The sequence below is a fragment of the Gallus gallus genome, chromosome 3, assembly GCF_016699485.2.
Source record: "Gallus gallus isolate bGalGal1 chromosome 3, bGalGal1.mat.broiler.GRCg7b, whole genome shotgun sequence".
NCBI lineage: Eukaryota > Metazoa > Chordata > Aves > Galliformes > Phasianidae > Gallus > Gallus gallus.
In genome coordinates, this window is record NC_052534.1 from 51,108,546 (window position 1) to 51,128,074 (window position 19,529).

At 40.5% G+C, this 19,529-nt stretch overlaps 1 protein-coding gene across 9 annotated transcripts in view; it reads left to right on the top strand.

Annotated features, from left to right (window-relative positions):
* ARID1B (AT-rich interaction domain 1B) overlaps nucleotides 1-19,529 on the top strand; it is a 320,001-nt gene that overhangs the window by 269,979 nt on the left and 30,493 nt on the right. For 3 of the 9 annotated variants that reach the window (XM_040698557.2, XM_015284236.4, XM_046939368.1), the window contains 3 exons: nucleotides 8,804-8,949; nucleotides 16,444-16,553; nucleotides 17,294-17,452. In XM_040698557.2, the coding sequence (XP_040554491.1) occupies nucleotides 8,804-8,949; nucleotides 16,444-16,553; nucleotides 17,294-17,452 (415 nt within the window). Of the gene's footprint in view, nucleotides 1-8,803; nucleotides 8,956-16,443; nucleotides 16,554-17,293; nucleotides 17,453-19,529 lie in introns of all 9 variants that reach the window. The other 6 variants (XM_015284230.4, XM_015284234.4, XM_015284235.4 and 3 more) reach the window with 3 other exon arrangements.

The following is a 19,529-nucleotide window of genomic DNA, read 5'->3' on the forward strand; positions in this document are numbered from 1 at the left end:
ACCATAAAGAAGTTCTTCCACATGTTAGTACAGAACTTCCTATGTTCAACTTTGTCCTGTTGCTACACACCACCAAGAAGAGCCTGGCCTCATCCATTTGCCTCCCACCTCCCTTTAGATATTTATATACATTTATCAGCTCGCCTCTCAGTCTTCTCCTCCCCAGGCTGAACAAACTCGGGTTACTCAGCCTTTCCTCTTATGGCAGGCACTCTATGCCATTTATCCTCTTTGTGGACCTCCACTGGACTCCTTCTAGGAGATCTCTGCTTTTTTGAACTGAGAAGCCCAGAACTGGGCACAGTAGTCTCAACGTGGCCTCACCAGGGCAGAACAGAGGGGGAAGACCACCTCCCCTGACCTGCTGAATGAAGTTAAGGATTTACTTCTGCAGGCTTGTGCTGTTTTCCTCCTTGAATTCAACAATTTTACTATTATTTTTGCCTTATTTTAGGTCACTACTAATCTTGGATTTCTTCCTCAGTTTTTGTTATCTATAAAATGGGATTGAGACATTTATGATGATTTCAACCCGTGTTCAGCAGTACAGATGTTGTGTGGCCATGTTGTATTAGCACGAACATTCATGAATTACATCTGCCTCTGGTGTTGCTCTTCCGTGCTTGGTGTCAGGCATATGTTTTCATTGCAAAAATGTTTAATATGATGATAATAGCGTAAGGTTTTGTGGCTGCTTTTCTTGGTGGGGGTTAGCAGTCTGATAGCAGCAATTAATTTTTGAGTTTCTCCTCCCTCCTTGGTAGATTTTCAGTAAAATATATGTAATGGTGATGATGCTAAAGACACAAGTATGGACATAATCAGAAGAAAAATGGGTATGTTTAGAAAAGCAATTTCTGTTCTTCTTCCCACAAAGTATGCCACAATATAATAATCTTTAGATCAGTCAGACCAACAGAACAGGCAGTGTATTTGGTCAGATTGCAGTGGATTGCAAGGTGATGTGCACTATCATGTAATTACGATCCTAGAAAATGATTCCCCATTTTAGCATTGCCTCTTAGGCCTGGTCGATGCACAGAACAGTCCAGTGCTCAATCCGTGTGCTGAGTGTCAGCAGACACACACACACACAGACCACAAATCGGGATGATTTTTCATTTTTGTTTCATGGCTTTTTTTCAGCATTGTGTTCATGGCAGAGCCTCGGCCCCTCTTGTCACGCATGCACACACATAGGTGTAACATTTTCCTTCTGAAAAATGGATTTTGTCAAAGGCTTCATGGCAGAGCTAACGCCTGCCACATCACCATGGTTGCTTGTCTAAAACTTTGTTACTGTGAACCGTGAGCTTTCCTGTCCAACAAAGGGAGGAAGTGGAAATTCAGGTTAGCACATCTATAGCAGCAGCTAACATGTGAGGGGGATACCTTGCTTTCATACACAGTGATTTTGAATTTGTGTTATTTGCATGGGAATTGCCTTTAATGCCTTTTTGTAGTTTTTCAAGCCAGTGTTTGGATTTTGTGTGTACTGGCCTTTGCTAACAGCGATGACTCACTGATGAACTTCCCATCAGAGCAAAACAAGTGCTGTTGCTGTGTACTTTGCCGTGCTTTCTTCTCCCTCCTCCAGTTCTCCCATGTCCCCTGATGACAGAAACGATTTCTCCAGGGAAGCTCATAGCGTTATAGCACTAAGGAAAACCCATAACAAAAGAGCATATGTATCTGCATGCACATGTTTATGTGTGAATTCTCCGGGGAGAAGGCATTTGCAGGTCTCACTCCTGAATTACTCTCATTATAATAATCCATTTGGTGTCAGAGTATGACAGATTATAAGTGCTTAAGGCTAGTCCCAGCTCAAGACAGATTTAAATAAAGTACTTCTGGTTATTGTGCAGGTCAGTGTGTTTAAATAACAACCCCCCAAATCATACTCTGACATTTAAAAGAGAGAGGAAATACTGTCATGCTGCAGACCTGGCACAGACAAGCGCAGGGCAATTTGGACAGTATGCTGTGATTTGTGAGTGCAGGCTAACGCAGTTATTTTCACAGTTTGCAATCAGGTAGCCACCTTAGCAGCGTGTCAGCATTAAAAGAAAAAAATGTTCCTTTTAAAATGTTTACATAAATTGCTCCCCAGAGACGCTACAGCGTGTTTGCTGCAAAACTGATGTAGGTTAAAGATCTGGAGTGAGAATGGCAAACTTCCATGAGCTCCTGTTGTGGGCCTTCTTTTAATTTCCTCCACCAGCCAATCGCTCCAGTGGCCAGGTCATGGTATGGATAATTTTCCAGGTCCAGTGCCTAGGGCTGGATACCTGGGAGAAATCCCTGCCTTAAGCAGGTACCATGGAAAACATCGTGAAGCAGAATGCAGAAGTCCAGATAATAGTAGGTGCAAGCTTGTGGCTACCAGGATATATGTGACGCTGTTACAATTGCTGTGACAATGACCTGAGCTCACAGCTGCGGATCTCTCTGGTGGTGTCCCCTGCCTGCCCATCATGGAGGCTGGGACAAGAACCACGCATCTTCGTTTTCACCAGCCATTCCCTGCTGCCAGAGCACTGTCGGCTTCACAGAGGCCACAGCCACATCTTTCCAACCCCCCGTGGCTGCAGAGGCAATTCTGGCTCCCATGTGCCTCCAGCACCTCTCTTTTGCTGTCACTTCGCTGTCACATGGTGCCAGCCTCGGTCTTGCCGTGCTGGGGACCTGAGCTGTGGAGCTGCAGGAAGGCATATCTCATAGCACCCTGCTTTTGAGGCTCCCCTCTGAACCCCTCCTGTCCTGTGGACAGATCTGTCTGAGAGGCCCTGCATTCACTCTGGGAATGACAGTACTCTGTCAGAGAATGTTCCTCTCTCTGTCACTCCATTTCTTCTTCCTCTGGTGCATCCACCGCCCTCCCGTCCCTAACACCCTTTTGGCACCTCATAACAATACTCCCAATCCTTGTGGTTCATTCTTCTTTTTCCACGTACTCTATTTCCATCTTCTCCGTCCCAAACTCCTCACCTCCAGCCCACCTAGACCCTCCACCTCTCAAGCCTTCAGCTGTACCCTGCAGGTCTTAGTGCTTGACATCCCCCGTGTTCTGGCTGCCGCAGGGCTCATTTCAGGAGCTGGATCGGTTTTTCTGACTACATGAAGGGCTTTGCTCCAGTCTTACAGGTTTAGATTGAGAGGAGAGTGCAGAGTTCCCAATGCATGCCAGAAAATTTACATTAAGTCAGAGAACTTGATCCCGCTGCTCACAGCAAAAGCCTGAGCTTGGATGTGTTTCCATACAAAAAGTTGTGTCTTCATTTCTTCTTCTGAGAAGCCTAGTCCACTTTCATTGTTGTCCACAACTGTACTGGACTCACCTCTGAATTTCATTTTGTAGTCAATTGTCTGTTCAAATCTGAGGAAGACACCAATAAAAACCTTCATCAGATGGCAGCTCTGAGGGGGACCAAAATCACATACCAGCAAGTACACAACACAAGGTCTCAGTGCTGCAGAGTGACTTCTTTTTAGCAGTCGTAGACAGCACAGTAACCTACTGGTAACTTCAGATCCAATTAAAGAAAGACATCTCCATATAAGAGACACTGCTTAGCAGCTGTGATCGCTTGTGTGCTTCTTTGTACTGTCAGTGCTCTTTTTTCTCATTATTTCTTTGTTCTGCTTTTTAATGATGACCAGATCTTGCATGTCATCCCCTCTTTTCAAATATGTGGACTTCTGCATTAGCTCAGAAGACACAATTAGATCTGATGCTACTTATTTTGCAGAGAAGAGAGATTACGTGCAAATTAAGCTATGTGTAGATTGCAGATGAAGGAAAACAAAAGAGCAGAACATGACCTTCTTAAAAGGAAATGTTTTGAATTTTGGACCTGATAGTGTAACAGACCATCAGCAGCACAATGAAGGTGTAGTTTAGGATCACAGGGTCATTCATGCTGGAAGGGACTTCAGTACATCTCTGGTCTGATCTCTTCTTCACTGCAGGCTCACCTGAGAGTTCAGAGCTTTATCCATTTGAGTCTTGAAACCTTCTAAGGACAGAGAGACCCCACCAAATTATAGTTTTCACTGGAAAAAACGGCTTCCTTACATCCAGTCTGTTCTTCTCGCGTTTTATCTATTGTCTGTTGTCTTGCATCCTCCCACCCTGCCCCACTGTGAAGAATACACCTCTGTCTTCTTGCTGACCTTCTTGTAGGTGCTGGGGAACTGCTGTTAGGTCTCCCAAAGCTGCATCTTCTTCAGGCTGAACCAGCCCGGGTACCTCAGCCCCTCCAGGGCAAGTACTCCAGCCATCTTAAGGACTCTCTGTGAACGTTACTCCAGTTTATCATTCTCCCCCTTACTGGGGGTCCTAAACAGGACACAATACCCTAATGCCGTCTAATGAATGCTGACTACAGGAGGTGATCATTTTGCTCAATCTCTGGTTGTGCTCCAGGTCACACAGCCCAGGATGTTGTTTGCTCTCTTTGCTGCCAGGGCATGCTGCTGGCTCCTGCTCAGTTCCCTGTTTGCCAGTAACCCTAGAGTCTTTTCAGTAAAGCTGCTCGACCCACTCAAGCCCTAGCCACACCGCTGCAGGGGACTCACTCTACCTTGCGTGGCGTACCTATCGCTGAATTTCATGAGGTTCCCATCAGCACATTCCTCTAGCCTTTCTGGATCCCCCTGGGTGACAGGCCTTTCCTCGAGCATATCAGCTGGCTCTGACATTATGCAAGTGCTGTAAATTAGTACATTCTCAAGAGAGTAGGAAGCAGATTCCTCCCCTTCCCATTTTTAATCTCTTCCACTCGCAGAATTCTTGGAGGTGTACTTGTAACACTAGATCAGAAAGAAGAATTATGTATGCTTAAGTATGGTCTTCAAACTGATAGCATAATCCTAAATTTGTATTAGCTAGCTGTTTCTTCTTCTAAATGCAGAAAAATACACTATCTGGAGTTACTATGTAAGACAAGTTACAGCTGGAAAATACCTGACAGGTCATCTGGTAATACGTAATGCAGGATTTCTCTGACCAGAGCATTTTCTGATGCATTGTGTTGTGTTGTGTGTGTGTGTGTGTGTGTGTGTGCATACATGTCAGGTACTGGGATTTCATTCACTCCCTTGGAGGGCAACTGTATCTCACCATTAAGACATTTTTTGTTATCCTCAACAAAAATGTTTCTTTTCTTAATTTCTTATTATTATTCCTAATTATCAGTTGGTTTATCCATAAGCAACGCAACTACTGATGTTTATATGGTAAATGTGGAGCTCTGAGCAATGTGATCTAGCTGTAGGTGTCCCTGTTCATTGAAGGGGAGTTGTACTAGGTGACCTTTAAAGATCTCTTCCAACTCAGATGATTCTATGATTCTGTGATACTGTGAAATCATATCCTTTACTGGGTTTGTTAAGCCATAGAATTCATAGGCAGTCACTTGAATTTTTGCCATTAGATGTCACTACGTGTACAGCAAACAGTTTTTGAAAGTATTTATTTTTGTTTAGCCTCCCAGAAAAATGGGGGAGGGAACTGGGAGATGTAGGAGAGAGTATAGTAGTATATTTTTGAGGTAACTACTTCTTAAATAGTACATTGGATATTCCTTTACTTAAAAGCTGCACAGAAGGAAACATAAGATTTTTGACTTAACTCCAACAACCAACAGATGATGCTGTGACCTTAAGCATATATAAATATGTTTAGCAGCTGCTATGTAACATATTTATAAGTGTTTAGTGACCTGGAGGTTAATCAAAATGAATTCGGTGATCTCAGCTCAGTTCTTAATGGACTCTACTTCATATTACAGCACTGATGCAGCACAATTTGTCACAGTCGGCAGTCTTTACTCAAAGGAGGCCCACTGTGGAATGAGAATTAAAGGCTGAAGTAATACCTGATTATTTCTCCCTTAAGAAACTTTCCATTCCAGGCCATCATAGAGCAGAATAATATGTGCAGAAGCTCCGTACTGCACACTGCACCCAATCTCAGAATAAAATAATTTTTACAGGATGTCACCTTTCGAAGTTGCTGAGTTAGCTCCTGCGTACTCCAGGTTTGTGCTTTCATGGGGAGGGGGGAAGAGCGGAGTTGTGCAAGAATGGTGTTGAGTCCGTCACTTGCTGGGCTCTTTCCAGATAGAGTGTGGTATCCCTTCTAAGTGTGACATTACATGGGAGGATGACAAGGAAAGGCATTGCCTATCTAGATAAAATTTTGAAATGAGGTTCTGCCATTCAGATCTTTCAAGGTACAGAAGCAATTTTGTAGACTTTGGTTGTTTTCTTGCTGTCCTGGCCAAGCTAGTATATTCCTTTTATTTAATTTCCATTCTGTCTCAACTGGAAATAGTTTCCTACTTTTTGATTTAAAGCTGTTGTACAGCAGAGTGCTTCCATGAACTACAATTGAGATTGATGTCCAAAGTGGGTAACATGAAATAGGTTGTACCTCAGTTTGAGACAATGAACAGACCCACATCTTAGAAGATATACATGCTATAGGAAGTAATAGTGTTGAAATATTAGTAGATTGAGACCAATTTCAGCTTACCTGCAAGGTACAAGACTCCAGTGTATTTTTTAAGCAAATGAAGGACATTGGAGAGACAGATACCTGTAGAGACGCCTGTCTTTTCCAGAATCCCATCTTCCCTCCATAAAAGAACCTTTCACGATCTATTATTCCTTTTTTAAAAAGTAAAAATGCACATATACACTTTCTTCATCTTTGTTCATATCTTTGCCCAGTAACGGGAAGAATCTCACTTATCCAGCATGGAAAGAACTTTTCAATTCACAGCATTTATTGAGATATAGATTTTTTTTACTAAATTAAAAGGGGGAGGAGAGTGTTAAGATACAATATTTACATAATAAAAGCTTGCTTGTATGACTGAAATCTCTTAAAGCTGTTGCCAAATGGTCCTGCTCTTCTCTTTTCCCTTTGTAATTTTCCCTTGGAGCATTGTACCACTGTGCATTTTAAATCTTTTCCCTCCGCTATGCATTACCAGCTTCATCAGGGAAATGACATTGTATGGCAGTTGTCTCCTTCATATCAAAAGAAAGCCTTTGCCTCTTCGCAAGAGTGAAGAAAAGTTTGTCTTCAGAGAGCAAAGGACAAAACTGACTTGGAAAAATATGCTTTATTTAGATAACACGCTCTCTCTTTTCCTTTGAAGAAATTCACAATGTGTCAAGAAAAATTAGGCCAAATATTGCTTTAATGGTCTTCCTCCTCTACCTCATAAATGATTTCAACCAATTGTGTTAAGAATGTGCCATGAGTTTGGGGATGACAAGAAGCCATTGAAGTTATTCAGGGTTGTTGGCTTGGGGTTTTTTTCTGTTTTGATTGAAATAATTTTAATAACGAAAAGCAGAATTTATAGTAAAACTGCATCTTGATACAAGGACGTGCAATTTCCACCATCTATATAGTAAAATTAGATGCTCTCTTTTTCCTGGGAGGAAGACAAAAAGCAGACCGGTACCAAAGCCATGGAAGACAAAATTTGGCCGTTTCCTTTTTTATCTTATGTATATGAAGAACAGCATAAATTCACAAGGGCACAGTGAAGAAAGAGATCTGAATTTTTTATTTTCCTATGCATGCTATCAATATACAAATAAGTGTATGTGTGCATGTGCTTTTATTTATAGATACAATTTTATATGTGTAGCTGTATGTCCATACACGTGTCATAAAATGTGCAGTCTTTAATGATACCAAGAAAAGGTAGATAAATGAATTGTGGATAGAAAGAGTAAAAGGATGTTCTTGAAGTTGGATGAAGCACTGCAAGTGCTGAAGAGCATCTGAAGTTATGTCTTTAAAAATACTTTGTCTGAAATCTTCATGTTTGAAGATGTGGCGAATTCTTCCAGTTTTCCAGACAAAGATTAATCTCAATTATGAAAGTATTTTATCGATACAGGGTTAACTTTCAAAACCAAAACAGTTCTGTTGAGGTTTCTTGTTTTGACAGTGCATAGTATGTACAGAGCTTTTTGAAAGATTGGACCTAAACAGCATGTACAACAAAATGGACATTTTGTTCAATGCTGCAGTCACGTCTTTGGTTACTTTAATGGTATTTGCTAAATTAACTATGACTTTGGGCCCTAAATCAATACTGGAAACAGGAACATCTGTTATGTGATTAAAAAAAGAAACAAAGCAAAAACATCCACACACAGAATCTGTTTTGAAGGAAAAGCAAAGCAGGAAGTTACATTTATATGATTTCATTGGGACTTCTGTGAATGCCACTTTTGGTCATGAATCACACTCAAGACAGATGCTCACATGCAGTTGGTGTTCTCTTTTGAACCCTGACTCTGGAAGTGTTTACAGGAAACAAGGTGTGTTTGATAATATCAGACAAACAAATCTGAAACAGATTCCCTGGTACCCATTTTTCTCCTGGTCATTTCACTGTGTTCTGAGCTGTGGCAGGTGAGGACTTGTATTACATGGTCAAAATTTTCATTCACTCTGAATTTTTTTTATGCCAAACCTAGGCAGAGTAGATAATGTGACCTATATTTTTGTGCTGATAGATTGTGACTGTAAAACCTCCATATACTGTGTATTGCAATTTCTTGAAATGTGTGTTCCATCCAATTCTGTCTTAGATGTACAGTAACTGATTGAAGACTAATAGCTCCCCATGTAGGTAAGGTGAACTAATTGCGTGCCTTCTCCTTAGCTATTTGCAAACATTAGGAGATGTACTTTTTGACAAACCACAGCATCTTCCGCAATGAGGTACGTAATGAGACACTGTGTGTGTGCTTTTTCTTCTCGTAGGCAAGGCAATTTTCCTGCCATGAATCAGAGTGGTATTATGGGTTCCAGCTCCCCCTACACTCAGCCGATGAACAACAGCTCGGGCTTGATGAACCCGCAGGCTCCTCCATACAGCATGGCGCCTAACATGGTGAACAGTTCAACAGGTAATGGTGGGTAACCTTTCAGGAGTGGCCTTCCTCCAAAACATGTGTTTAAAGTTACCAGCCCTGAGCTGGTGGCTCAGAGTATAGCATTTTTTATTCGATTCACCACCGTCTGGGGTAGTTTGGAGTGATTCAAAACTAGGCTAAGATTGTCACATTTTTTGTACAATAACACATACATTTTTCATGACGTCCTTCTGCACAGCATGTAGATGAGGGCAGTGTTTTGAAAGTTGCAGCGGCACTCGGACCTGGTTTGACATAGGTGTTGGCTTGCAAGTAAATGTATATTTTTGTGCGTGTCTGCGAGAGAGGGAGAGACAAGAAAAACCTCATCTTTGAAGAGGCTGCTATTTGCCTTTCAGTGTCTTTCTTCCTAAGGTTGCAATTTCAGATATTTAATGTGATGCTGGTTTAAAGAAACAATGTGCACCTGCTCGGACTTGAAGACGCTGTAAGTTGGACACTTAAAATAATTACTCTGTTCTGAAAATACAGGCCGTATTTACTGTGTTTCCAGAATTTGTATAACCATCTATAGGGTTTCTTCATTTACTTATTTAAATATCAGTGTTGAAATTTAATCATAGCTTCCTTCTGCAAACAAAGCACATTTAACGTAGCTGTTGGGTTTATCTTTCGCATTGTGACTTGTGAATTTAGAGTTCTTTGCAGATTTGTGTGCAGGTTCAAAGACAGGTGAATATAATTCTGCACAAATATGCTTTATAATCCATATTCAGCTTGACATCCTAACAATTATCTTCCAGTCTTCAGTAAAGACCAGTTCTTTTACTGGGAGGGCTCAGATGGAGTTTCAGTACTCTAAAGTGGATCTTCCAAAGTACTTTCTGCACTCACAGAGGTTTTGTGCATGCTTTACTGATTACATTCAATCTTTTTGAAAACTGTTCTTTCAGATTTTTTTTTTTTCGAAAGTTGAATTTCTACTTTTTGCTTTTATTTAGTTTATTTCTTTCTTTAAAGATACCTTACTATTTAAATTGTATTTTACCAAGAGCCCGTGTTTCAGTATCTTATTGCTTAGCCTGTTTCATTCCTTCATCTTATGCCTTCTTCCCTGCTTCCCCTTCTTGTTAATTTTATGTTCCCCTGCTTCTCAGGCAGAAAATAATCCTATGAAATTCTAGTGTCCAGTATGACCAGAGCATTTCTGTGCTGTATATAGGAGCTCCTGAGATACTTAGGAGCGTCTTATCTTTTAAGAATACTGTTACATTTTTGTTAGCTGAAGAAACTGAATAGAAGTTGTTAATCAGCAGGCTTTAAAAAAAAAAAAAAAGAAAGAAAAGGAAAAGGAAAAGAAAAAGAAAAAGAAAAAGAAAAAGAAAAAGAAAAAGAAAAAACAAAACCAAAAAAAGACCTTTTCCAGTCTGTCTTGAAAGCTCTTGGTTAGTCCAGACAGCACACTTCCACCATCTGAATGAAGAGAGAAAAGCTATTGAAAAGACCATTAGATAATAGCTTGCTCTTCCCCCACCAGAGCTGTCCCAGGTAATATTATGTTTTGTTTGTGTAGTTATGTGTTTTGTCTGGCTTGCTGAAATAAAATTACTTCTGAGCATTGAAACTGTGCTATAAATTCTGTTTTGCTATTAGCAGAAGTAATTTTTCCCCCTTTTCCTTCGGCCCCCAGAGCTGCAAAAATAACCAACAGCAAACAGATGGCAGAGTGCCCTGCCTAAGAAGATTTATGTATTCCTAAGGAATAACCAGTTTAAAGGAAGATTCACAGAGGTTTTTTTGTTCAGATAATTCAGCCATTCGTTATTTCATACAGTGGAAATCTGTTCAATGCAAGGCCATTTATCCTAGCAGTCTTTTGTATGGGGTAGTCATACTCTTTTTATTGTGTTATGCATTCTGAAATATTGGATTTTTAATAATTTAAACATTTATCAGGTTTTTTTTTTTTCTGCCAGTGCATTTGTGAGGTTTTCTTTTGTTCCACTTTTATTAATTCAAAGGTTACCCAATAGAAAGTATGCGCAAGATGAAGTGGAGGAGCTCAGCGCACCACTTTTCCTCTGTGTGTGAGCAGACATGCATCTAGATTATACTCTGTCACTTTGGCAGCCTCCAACAGCACACAGAATGCGTTGGTACAGGGGGGAAAAGAGAAAATGGGGCGTGAGTACACTGCTGGGGCGCATGCAGTGGGAATGCTGCCATTCCCCGTGTGCTGACCCGTTCTGTCTGGGCCAGAGGAACGAAGGGCTGAGCTTAAAAGTGCCAATGCTGCACTTCAAATGGTATTGGCTTGAGCTGGGGGGCACTGCAGGGTCTGCTCTCATCCAGGCACTGCATGTGATGAGGTGGAGAACATGCAGATGGAGCCTGCATACAGGTTAAAAATGTTATTATCTGTGACACAAAGAGCAACTCCACTGCCTGGCTCCTGAGCCTTCCTCCCGCTAGTATAAAGCCACGTCAGTCAGAAAAAACAGGGTTCAGTCAGTGTGTAGGGCCAAAAAAAAAGCAATTGAGTAGCTGCTGATGGAGTCAAGTGAGAGGGTTAACTTGCTGACATGCACTGAGCATGGATACCTGTTGTTTCAATTACAGGTCAATGCAAAAATAAGGTAAGCAACAGGGAATGATTGTTTTCTGTTGGTTTTCTGGATTTTGAGAGTGCAGTTGCCTGTTTTGGGGATGGAAGGTAGGTTTCGGATTATTTATTGTAATGAAATGCAGTTGTAGGTTTGGCTCTATGAAGCAGAAGATGAGGATATTGTTTGGAATTGTTTTTACATGGTTGCAGAGCTTCCGTATAACTGCATATAACGCTTCTTGCCACCTGTTTTTATTAGTGTTTGTAACTCCTTGTTACCAGCTGATTTTTTTTAATTATTTTGCTGTCTCTTTTTTATTTTTATTTTTAATTAATATAACCATCAAAAGGAATGTCGTGTTGCAGTTCTGCATCCTGGTATTTCAGGAGCAGCTGTTGGTCAAACAGCACAGCAGCAGCTTTTGCTGATATGGAGCAGTTTTGGAGCACAGAAATTATGAGGTTAATGTAGTCGAGTCCTTCTAATAGAGTGTCCCACCCAGAACACCTAAAGCTTCAAGCCAGGATCCCTTCACAATTATGAAACAAACTGCCACACAGAAAAATGGTAAAAACCTCCACTGTCTGTGTGTCACATGAGGGTTCACATTCCCATATTTATTTTATATCCTTTTTCCCTCCATTTTTCTAACTCTGGCTTTAAAAAATACAATAAAAGAGAACTTACAAATCCAACATCAATTAAAAAAAAAAAATCATGCTGTGAACCTTGGTAAGTCAAGTGAAAACTGGCTTGAAAGAGAAGTAATACAGTCTGCATCTCATGGATTTCCATATTGTACTCATACCCTCTTCGACCTCTGAAGGTGAACAAAACAGTCAGAAGGTGTTCCTCTCCTCACTGCCGCCACCTCTGCTGTACTGAAACCTTTCATTTCTCTGAGTTCTGTTGTTCCCAACGAATCTCTAACATAGGAATACTTAACATAAAACGTGAAGTTCTGGGAAAAGTTATTTGCGCTGAAAAAATTTAAAGGATGCTCTTAAAAGTAGATAGAACACTTACATTTTCATATATGATATGTTTTTGACTTTGTATTTATTTGGCTGGACCTCTGAGAGAGAAAGCAATTATATTTATAAACGTGAAGCATTTTTTAGAAGTGTAAATTGTTTTTCTCTGTTTTGTAGCTTGGTTGGTTTTCATTTTTCAGACTAATGAAGTCCTCCATTTATTTTCCTTTTTCTTTCTTTTTTGCCCTAATATATGCCTTCATATGAGCAATTATTTAAAGCCCGTTTAAATAAAATCTTCAAAGGGCACTGGCAGTTGGTAACACCTGAAGTAATTCATCCCCTGGACTCCAAACAGGCGGTGACCGTAACCTGGTGGTCAGTGTGACTGCAAATCAGCCAGCTCTTGGAGCTCACCTACCCACATCCCCAGCCACGTGCCTGGGTCACCCCGCAGTCAGGAGGTTGGGTAGGCACGTGGAAAGCACGGTGCTGACATCCTGGCTGCCCAAATGCCTGTCTCAGAAACAGAGCCGGAGTGTCTCAGGCTGTGCTTTGACCCACAGGGGAACGGCCATTCATGGGAGGATATGAGGCAATGCTGTTGTCCCTGTTCTGTTGGTTGTTTTTTTTGGTGGGTATTAAAGCAGCGGGGATTCTTTTGCCAGCTTCACATGAGTCATAAATTTTCTACTTTTCTTTTTTCTTGTTCTTTCTTTTTTTTTTTTCTTTTAGGAGGGAGAGTGCTAGGGGCAGGAGGGAGGGAGAAATGTCTTACAAAGGATGTAATATTCTGTTTTGTAGAGTGTGATTTGTTGTTGCGTTTGCAATAAAGAGAAAAACAATGTTTGTGTATTGCTGCTCTTACAGTATTTCATCATCTTCTGGGACTGATAGCACAGCCTTTAGCAAAAAAGAATACTTTGCTACAGTTTCACTCATGTCAATATGTGCCTTTGAGTACATTAAATTCAGTGTGGAATAGTTAATTCAGGACCTTGACCCATACTTGCTTTTTGAAACCATTCTAGCTCTTAAATTCTTATAATAAGCCAGAGGCTAGTACTTGAAACCTATTCACAGTACACTACAGCACTTTCTGAGTCAAGGTTTTCCTGTTACCCTCCTCTCTGAAATGTTTTCTCTTTCGGTCTACACTTCACACGCAGAATTATCAGTGCCTCTGTAGAAAGAGAGTGTGTCTTAATTTAGCAGTTTCGTGACAATAACAGTATTTCACTGCTCAGAAAGGGTCAAAACAATGTTCTGGCTGTACTGCTCTGCTGAAAAGTGAAGGAGTGTCTGTTTGCAAATCACTGGAGAGTACATTTGCAAGAAGTTATGAAACAGCATTTCAGCAGTGGATGGAAAGTAGCTGTGGAAGCATGTTAGGTGAAAGCTATTGGGAGACCTTACCATTTGGTAGTCAAACCCCTGCAGTTCTCCTCTTTAAGGTAGAAGCAAATTACGTACGTGAGCTTCATTTGTCTTTTGTTTGTAATTGTCTCCAACTCCTGATAGTTGGGCACCAAATTATATATGCATATGTCACAAAACAAGAAATCTGCAGTACACGAAAGGAGTTGGTGTTTTTATATTCCTGAATATAATTAATACAGTCAGGATGTGTTTTGTTGCAGCCTAGAGTTCTTACCCTTTACATGAGATCTTAGTTGAAGCCTCGTTGAAAAAGAGATTTTGTGAAGGAGCTCTGGTAGAAATAGGGCTGCCAGGAACAGGCAGAAATATTTTGTTCTTTGTAACAGAAAATAATTTGCCAGCGTCGTAACAGGGAGAGACCAGCAGAGGATTTGGCCATGCTGAATTCCAGTGAAGAAGCATGATTTTTAATGTTACTTTGTTTGACCTTTCTAAAATTGCTTTAGAGGGGAAGGGTCATTTTTGCTTTGCTTTTAACTAAAACTGAGATGTCTTCTTTGGTGCTTTCACAGCATGAAATGTGTTAAAAAGGATTTTGTATGACAGTTTTGCATCCCAGTTCAAAACCAGGCTGTGGCATATATTTGACCATTTTGTATGTGTATTTAAAAAACATACCTAAAAGAAAAGTAACTTTTTTTAAACTCCAGAACTCAAAACTAAAACGTGTTAATCTGCCATCCTTCGCTCCATAATACCCCACTTCTTCAATCACTGTAAGGGCAAAATGCATACAAATCACACACTTAGTGGATGCTGGCTTCCCAGTATAATATTGCTTGGCTGTTTTGTTGAGGTTTCGCACACATACATAAAAATAACAGCATTTTTAGCTGATCCCAATAGATTTTCTCTGCAGCTGCATCACTTGAAAAAAGCTTTTTGTTCCAATTCTTGAAATCTTAAGTATTGCAAGTAAATTTTTTTAAATCTCGATTATGATTTATGTGTAGTGATGACTTTAAGGGTTTGATTGGGCTACAAATGTACCGTGAAAAAAAACAAGAAAATGTGCCCATGAAAAACACTGGCCGTTCAAAGCTGAATATCGAGCATACAGTTGTAAACTCACATGGCACATGGCTGGGTAGGTTTTTTTGGCAGACCCATAGTCTCAACCTGCAGTGATGCTAAAGATATTAGCAAATTAGCACTGCAAAGCTTGCCAGCGTATTCACCAGAGTCCTGCTCGTGCTCTCACTGCTGTAATTAAAACTAATTATTTTCTAAAACATAGTAATACATGAATATGTGCAATAATCATTTTGTAGTGGGCAATCTGTGAAGCATTTTAAAGCTTCTTTTCCCCCTCCTCTCTTTGGCTTGCTATGCAGCATGCCTGCTGCCTTGTGTGAGCCAGCATTGTCATTTTGCAGAGGCACACCAGTCTGCTAATGATCACATTCTGTTTTTTTTCCTTTTTTTTTTTTTTTTTAAGAAATTATTCTTTGCTGATTCTTAAAATTTGTGAGTTTGGGATATGTATTTTTTCTTTTTTCATTGCCCTATAGGTTATTCTAGCCTATGTTCTTATTTATCTCTGATCCTTCTTTGAAAGCAGGGCATGAGGAGAGGAAAAAAGAGGGAGAGGGAGGGAAGATAATCCAGTCTTTCACAAATGCTGAGCACGTGGGTTTTTTTTGCAGAAAAGAAGTGCCTGGTGTCTTGCTGTTGTTGCTAACTTTGGTTATTTGCATTGATTCGGTGTCATGGTACCTCCTAGCACCTGCACTGCCCAGTATTTTCTGTGTATTTATCTGAATGTTTCTTGCATCTTTCTAGAAGTCCAGGAAGCCAGCAGCAATATCACTATACTTAGCACTTGAAATGAAAAAAAAAAAAACAAAAAAAACCTTAAACCCCTCACACCCCTGAGAAGTAACTCCATTCCCCTATCAGAGCAGGGCATTTGTGTGTTGGTTACAGTTGCACCTCATTTTGGCACAAGAGGAAAAGTTGACTGCCACTTGTCTGACAGAGCAGAGTTTGCAGCTTGTAATTCTGTAGTTCAGGCTCACACGGCTGAGTGGTGCGCCCTGAGGAGAGGGACAGTGATTATCTCCTGGACACCAGTTTTAATACAGAAGTATAGTTGGGAAATTCAACCTTTTCCTCAGATTCAAAAGGGCAAGCAAAGTCTGCATGGTTTTCATCTGTGTTAGTCTACTACTAGAGGAAAAGTGGAGTAGTTAGAGTAGATTGTTGCCCTGTTAAAACGTAGTGGTCAGATCCATGAACAGCTGCAGACCACCAGCGGTGTGAAAAATGATTTTCTGCACAAAGTGTTTTTTATTGTTGTTGTGTGGCACTTGCATTCTTCCCTTGTTCATTTCTTTTGTTTCCTCGCTTCAACTGTAGAGGTGTCCAGGTTTCCGGATGCCAGAATGAAAGGACAGAGGTGGGATAACCTCTGCTTCACGTGTCACCGCAGTCTGGCAGCGGGAAGCATTTTTTTCCTAGCAAGCCGAACACAGTCATGCTTAACTGTTTCTCCTGTTTTCGATTAGCACCTATGGGTCTTGCAGATATGATGACACCCGGTGAGTCCAAACTACCCCTTCCTCTCAAAGCAGATGGCAAAGAAGAAGGAGCCCCTCAACCCGAGAGCAAGTCAAAGGTATTTACCACTTCGCACGTGGTGTTGGTTTAGCCCGCAGGAGTCTGCTGTGTTGTCGTCCATTTTCTGGTTTTGGCCTACCCACTTCTGTTCTTTCCTGCATGCGTTTCCATTCACGTGCAATTTCTTTGTTTGTTTCTTTTTTTTTTTTTTTTTTCCTTTTTTCCTTCATTGTGTGGATCTGAAAGTTACTAGTTCTTACGGCATTTTAACTTGCGGGGGCAAAGCTACCCAAGGCAAAAGTTGCGTGGGGGTTCAGCTGTGCCAGGTGGGTGGGGACGAAGGGTCTTGCCTGATTTCAATACTTGCAGCCATTTTTCTCTGCCTTCAGTTATGGCTTCCTGTTTTGGCCGGCTCAGCAGCAGCAACATACTTTAATATTTTGCTTTCTTGCCTTATTTGATAAAATAAGGTGAACGGCTTGTTTTTCTTTCTTTCATAAGGGGAAACCCATGCTTAGCATTCCATGTGAGCTTGAAATAAGCATGGTGGCTTAGTGACTTTAGCCAAGCATCCAGCAAACTTCCCAAATTATACTAATTAACAATGTTGTTTTGATACTTTATATATATATATAAATATATTTATATATGTGTGTGTTTTCTGTATGTGTCTCTCTGTTTATATATATTTTATATATAAAAAATTGGTCACTGTTAAACTGGATGTAATTTTTTTGTTTTTAATAAAGTTTTCCCTGCCTTTGTCATATTATTTTTTTTTTTATTCCTCTACCACAGGATAGCTACAGCTCTCAGGGTATTTCTCAGCCCCCAACCCCAGGCAACCTGCCAGTCCCTTCCCCAATGTCCCCAAGCTCTGCTAGCATCTCCTCATTTCATGGAGATGAAAGTGATAGCATTAGCAGCCCAGGCTGGCCAAAGACTCCATCAAGCCCTGTAAGTGGCTCTGATTTTTTTGGTTTTTGTTTATTTTTTTTGTAATTAATTCTACTTTAATGCTTGCTTGTTTGTTTTATAAATTCCTTTTCTTCATTATTTATCCACTAAACAGTTTTCTTTCTTTATAACACTGGGTACAAATTCTGCTCTTGGACACATGGCTGTAAGTTCCACTGCCTGGCTTCAGTGGGGCCTGAGCATGCTTATCCAAGGGCAAAATTTGTCCCAACAGTACTTTGAAATAAGAAAGAGTAAAATCGCGTGCATCATGCAAATGTGCTGTCTGGTAATACAGCAGTTGTTGTGAAGAAAACGTCCTGTAATGCATCAGCTTCCAAGCATGCCGACTGTGTTGTTAAGGACAATTCCATTTCTGTTCCTGGGCCCAAACTCCTTCACACAACTGATTTCACTCTGGTTGCTGCACTTGTCTTTGCTAGTGTTATTTAGGGGAAAAAAAAAAACAAAAACAAAAAACAAAACACCAAAATCAAAAACAAACCAAAAAAAACCCACACAACAAAAGCTAAGATCCAGCAACATTTGAATTGTAGCCTTAGTGCCACAAAAAAGCTGCCACGTGTATTTTTGAAGCATTTTTAATTTTGAATTGTGTATTTGGAAATACGATTATTGAGTTCCCAGGGCACAATCTAAAACAAAATCGTTTCTGATTTGCTTCATTCAGTTGTTTTGAAATAACCCAGATTGTGGGTAGAAAAAAAAAATGATTTGTGTAAGTTTTTAGAAAACTATTTTTAGGTGAATCGTGTTTAGTCATTCTCGTCCAGGAAAAAACCTGAGAGAGATGCGTGGAGCTAAAATATAAATGGCATATATTTATGTGTGCACATAGAAAAATCTGTGTGCATGTATATACATGCAGAAAAAAAGAGAATGCAGAATATGTGGCCTCTGGGGAGCAAGTGCCCACTTGGCCATTTTTGCTTTTTTTCTTTTAATCAGGAAAGTATTCGTTGTTCCTCCACTTTCTGCTAAAAATAATGATTATAGTTTCTCACTTGAGAAAAATATTGCAACAGATTTTTGTGAGGAATATCAAGTTTTTTCTTCCAGTGTTAACACGCACTTAAAATACCAACAATTCCTTGGTAACAATTTAATTTTCACAAAGTTTTGTGTTGAAGAGTGTGTCTTGGAAAATAGAGGAAGGCCAATTGGAGGAAAAAAGGTCTGCTCGTCAGAAAGCCAGACATTACCGAATGCCCTGAGCAGGGGGGCAGCATGGCATGAAGTGCACCACCTGGATGTTGTGATGTTTATTTGGCAGCAACTTTGAGTCTCAGAAGGCAGCTGGTGTTACTTGTTCCCACAGAATCTCATCTTGTTCTTAACAGCATTTATAAGAGGGCGGGACACAAAAAAATGGGGTTAGTTTTGTCTGTAGTAATGTTTTGACTGTTGCTTGTCTGGAGGAAAGCAAGAAGGCTACTGCATAGGTTGTCTAACCCATCAAATTCTCCTACAGTGCGTTCCTGAGCTCATTGTTTGGACTACATAATAAATCCTAGAGCCACCGTGGAGTTTTTTTCCATGTAAATATCGCAAGTGTAGTGTTGGAAAAAACAAATGGACAAAGTTTGTGCTTTCAGTGTAAAAGCTTCTCTTCTGAATGCCCTTCTGTGCAAGTGCTGCTACATCTTTAGCTCGACTTAGCTTCTTGGTGCACAGGTTGGGATAAATACAGTGCTTTAGAATGATGGAAAAATAAGTGCTGTAAATTAGCCGATCTCTTTTTACCTATGAAAGCCACTGTATTGGATAACTTCATCGACCTTAACAGCAGCCTGACATAGACTGGAAGATTGATTGCAGTCGTTTTGTTACACTTGGACACAGACCAGATTTGTTCATTAAATCCCAAAGCTGCTTCTTGTGCTACAACTTCTCCTTTCCAGCAGAGGGTGAAAGCAAGGGTGAGTGGTCTCACGGTGTACCTGTGATCCTACAAAGTGAGTCCTCTCTTTGAGTTGTTCCATATGGAACTGAGGCATGAGAAAAGGTAGAGAAGGAATTGTTCGCCATTATGTTGTGAGGGCTCTTAAGTGTTGAG